The following is a 4524-nucleotide window of genomic DNA, read 5'->3' as shown; positions in this document are numbered from 1 at the left end:
GTTCTTACAGCAAATACAGTACGGGGGTGGGGGGGGGATGCAGAGATCTATCAATAATTCAAAGGCTCTGAAGTAGGCTTTGAAGTAGTTCATGCAATGCTTAATTTAGCAAAAATTGTGATGCCAGAGATTTTGATCACAGTCCAGAAGTTTGCGGTAACAGCATGTGGTCTCTATTTCCTAAGGATTTGAGGATTTGAGATCCTGTTTGTGAGAGGAAATGACTCTTTTTCCATCCCACTTACCTGCAGCCAGTCAAGCATCATTGCCACACTGTGTCCCACCACTCTCGTGTTATTGACTGCATCTGTGTACAGCTGGTGAGCCAGGGGCAGCCAGTCAACAACCACTACGTTAGCATCCTTCTCTCTCATCTGCAAGGCTGATACGAGTTTATGCAGCCAGTTTTCAAACATGCCACTCATCTGCAAAGAAAACAGATTTTTTTTTCTTTTTATTCTCCTTCTGGACTTCAAAAATCCTAATGAGTATAGAATTCTATCCCATGATCTCCTCCCCATCTGATGAACCTTCACTTTGGTTCCTGGGAAGTGAAGATTTACACATGCACCTACTAGAGGCGGAATGGCTCCACGGCAGCTTTTTTCCATTGTTCTTCACATCTCCAGTCTTCCCATCAAATTTTAAAAAATATTTTTATTTAGTTACTTTTATTTGATGTCTATGAGTGTTTTGCCTGCACATATGTAAGTGTACCTGTGTTGTGCAATGCCTAGGAAGGCCAGAAGAAGGCATCAGATCCCCTGGAACTGGAGTTACAGACCAATATTAGCTGCCATATGGGTATTGGGAATCGAACCTGGATCCTCTGCAAGAGCAGTTAGTGTTCTTAAAAACTGAGCCATTGTTCCAGCTCCTCCCATCAAATTTTTCATAGCTGATGTGCCATGCTGTTGCCCTACTGTCTGTAAACCAGGTGTTGGTGGTAATACCAGCATGAGGTTAGTCTGAATCCCTGTCCCTATCAAGCAAATGGCCTGTCTGATCCATCTTCCAAAGAGAGCTAGGGAGGGTTGCCTTGGAGATCTAGCTCCTCCCTTAGAGATGCAAGGAGGCAGTGTCAATCAGGAAAACATAGAGTTAACAAATGACTCCTTCTCACAACCCATCTCTGCCATCCTCTTGACCCCAGAGTAAGAAAAATTCATCCCTGGAATCCCAAATTAGAACTCAGAACACATTTTCCCACAGAAATAAAGTTATAAATGGTGACTAGGAGCAGTTGTAAACCTATCCATACGTACATTGTCAAACAAATGGATTTTCTGGCTTAGCCTGGGAACCCGAACACTATTTACAATCTTGCCTTTATGGGAAACTGCCATTCCAAGTTCCAAACACATTACAAAAGAACTTTCTAGAATGCACTCTGTTTGTAAGTTGGAGGCAGTTAGCATTTGCATTTTGACAGAAGGGTCTTAAAAAAAATCAAATACATGATTCCAATTGTATTCTGAGGGATGAAGACAGATGGACAGGCCCACAGTCATCCCTTCTTTCACATTAGGAAGGTAGAATCTTACCCTCCCACTCCCAACCCTGACCCCAGCCGCTGGTGATAAACCTCAAGACCCAGAAAGAATGCAACAGATATGAATTTCTCATCTTTAAGAGGAAGAATGTCTCCTCCCAATTAGCCTAGGCAGAAACCTGCTCATTTAATAGTGCCATTTTCCTACAGACTGTCATTATATGAATGAATAAATCCCTTGCTGGCCAAGAGATTCTGAAGCTGAGTGTTAAAGCCCTTTTTTGTTGAAGTTTGCCATGGCCTTTCAATGGAAATTGCTCAGCTAGGGCACATAAAGAGCCCCAGTGCCTTCAAACGGGGCCATCTCTATGCAAACAGGAGGGCACCATGCCAACAGCAGCCAGCCAGCCAGGCCAGCTGGTCCCTCGGTTTCTCTAAGCCAGTCAAGTTGCTTCAGTTCAACTCCACTCTTACAGCAGGATAGGCTCCCTCCAGGCAGTGGTTGGCCAATGTAATTAAGCATAATTAGAGGTCCTTCAGAGCCAGTGGAGCTGGGCTGCTGCCCTCAGGATAGCCACCTTCTGAAAGCCCACTGCATGCCAGCACTAAATGCTACCCCACTGAGTCCAGATTGCCCCCTCAGCAAAGCGCCCATTACATTCTTCACAGCTGTCTAAAATACAAGCAGCCCACAAGGAAAGGGGGGAGAGGGTTTGGAACCTGGAAGCACCACCATTCTTTTTAATTGACCAAAACAAAAGGAACCAAATCTTGGATAAAGCTGCAGAGTTCCCTCCTGGGCTCACCGTCCATCCATGAATGATGAAAAAGGTTTTAGCTGTCATGTTGAAGCCACAGTCTTCTACTGGCTGGTTGTCCCCAACAGAAAGATAGCACCCTTCATGTTCTGGGTCCTTAGATGTGCGGAAGTTAAAAGTCACAGGAGGTTTGACTGTAGCCTGTACCCCACTGGGTTTGTGAAACTCATCTGGGGAGAAAGAACAGAGTATGAGTACTTCTGGTGCCTAGAGTAGAAAAGTTCTGGATCACATTCTAGCTCAATCTTGAGCCATCTAGATTTTAGGGTTTTTTTTGTTTTTGTTTTTTTAGATAGGGTCTCTCCCTGTAGCCTCAGCCAGCCTGGAACTCGCTATATAGACCAAGCTGGCCTTGATTCACAAGAGATTTGCCTGCCTCTGCCTCCCAAGTACTGGGACTACAGACATGCACCACTGTGCCAGGCTTAGACTGTAGTTTTTATGCTTACTAAATGTTTTCTCTTTGCCTTTTAAAAGAATCATGAAGAGGCCCAGAGAGATGGCTCAGCAGTTAAGAGCACTGACCACTCTTGCAGAGGACCTGGGCTCAATTCCCAGCACCCACATGATGGTTAACAACCATCTGTAGCTCCAGTTTCAGGGTATCCGACTTCTTCTTCTGACCTCCACAGGCAATGCATGACATAGGTGTACATACACACATGCAGACAATACACTCATACACATAAAAATTTTAAAAAAAGAATCATGAAGATATTATAAATCAGATATCTTGCCTATATTCAATGAGCATTAATTAGTCATTTATACTCATTTCTGTGGTCCTGAAATAAATAGCTGTTTCTCTTGCTTTTCTCTGTTCTTCCCTATCAAACTGACTAGTCCTTCCTTCCCTCCCTCAAGTTTCGACTTTTAGCGTATGGATTCTCTTTTTCCTGAAATGCTTAAAACCAATTGAGTTCTGAATTTAGAAATTTTCATATTTTAAAAAAAGCATTATAAGGCTGGGCGTGATGACACACACCTTTAGTCCCAGTACTCAGGAGGCAGAGGCAGGTGGATTTCTGTGAGTTCAAGACCAGCTTGGTCTACTACATAGTGAGTTCCAGACCAGCTGGGACTACAGGGAAACCCTGTCTCAAAAAGACTTTTTCAAAAAAAAGGCACTGTAGCCAGGCTCTCTCCAATCTCCTCTCTGTCCATACATGTATGTATACATACACACACACACACACACACACACACACACACTGGGCATGATGGTTCACATCTATGAGGGTTGTCACCAGGTTGGGCTACATGGCTAATTCCAGAGGGAGGGAAAGGGGGAGCAACAGCAAGAAGGTAAAAGCATGCATTATGAAATATATACCACATATTACACGATGCTCCTGTTGGAGTCTAGGGTATTCCCATGAATCAAATATACTAATATTCCTGCAGAGAAATACAGAACAACTCATAGCCCAGGGCACAAAATAAGGATTACAAATAACCTTCTGCCAACCCAGGTCAGGTTTGCCTGCCAGATAAGCTCAGATCAGGTAAGGTCAAATCTTGCTGCCATACAAGTTCCCAGCAAATTTTCCAGTTTAAAGAGATTTTGGGTTTTGCAATTGGAGGTAAGAGGCTGTTGACCCCGTCATACAAAAGGCTTTCCCCAGCATTCCCATTTTGATCCAGCCCTGACTTCAAGGACCTCATGTATCCTCTGAGCCCTTTACAGTGCTAACAGGAACCAGTGTGTCTCATGAATGACTGAAGCCATGGAAAAATTCCTCAGAGCAGCAAAGCTGTGCTTTCCAACTCTGCTGCTTCCACACAGTGCCACCTTTTCTGACTCCCACTGATGGTCCTATAGTCATGTAACACTAGATAGGCACTGTCATTGCTGCTGTACTTCCAACAACCATTCATTGATTCCTGCCAGCACTCATTCAACAATCCTCGTAAGCCTCCCTTGATCTCCCTTGATAAGGGATTAAGAAGATACAGTGTACTCTCCTGTTGCCCAGTAGTCACAGGGAGCTACCAAATGAGCATCCAGGAGCTTAATTTATCCCAAGTCAAGAAATAAAAGAAGGGAAACCCTGTCTCTAAAAAGAGGAGAGAAAGAGAGAGAGAGAGAGAGAGAGAGAGAGAGAGAGAGAGAGAGAGAAACTGAGTTCAGTGGCACAGGCCTATGATCCCAGATACTATGGAGACTGAGGAAGAGAATTGCAAGTTCAAGACCTGCCTAAGCTACAGAGTGAA

At 44.1% G+C, this 4524-nt stretch overlaps 1 protein-coding gene across 1 annotated transcript in view; it reads right to left on the bottom strand.

Annotated features, from left to right (window-relative positions):
- Positions 1-4524, bottom strand: part of Lipg (lipase G, endothelial type) — a 27108-nt gene that overhangs the window by 19744 nt on the left and 2840 nt on the right. Inside the window, exons 2-3 of the mRNA XM_008851854.3 lie at positions 2299-2480; positions 246-425 (exon numbers count right to left, since the gene is read on the bottom strand). Of these exons, the coding sequence (XP_008850076.1) occupies positions 246-425; positions 2299-2480 (362 nt within the window). The remainder of the gene's footprint in view (positions 1-245; positions 426-2298; positions 2481-4524) is intronic.

This window comes from Nannospalax galili, unplaced genomic scaffold (genome assembly GCF_000622305.1).
Source record: "Nannospalax galili isolate Female #2095 unplaced genomic scaffold, S.galili_v1.0 scaffold2552, whole genome shotgun sequence".
Taxonomy (NCBI): Eukaryota; Metazoa; Chordata; class Mammalia; order Rodentia; family Spalacidae; genus Nannospalax; species Nannospalax galili.
Note: the sequence above shows the minus strand (reverse complement) of the source record. Positions and strands in the feature narration are given on the sequence as shown.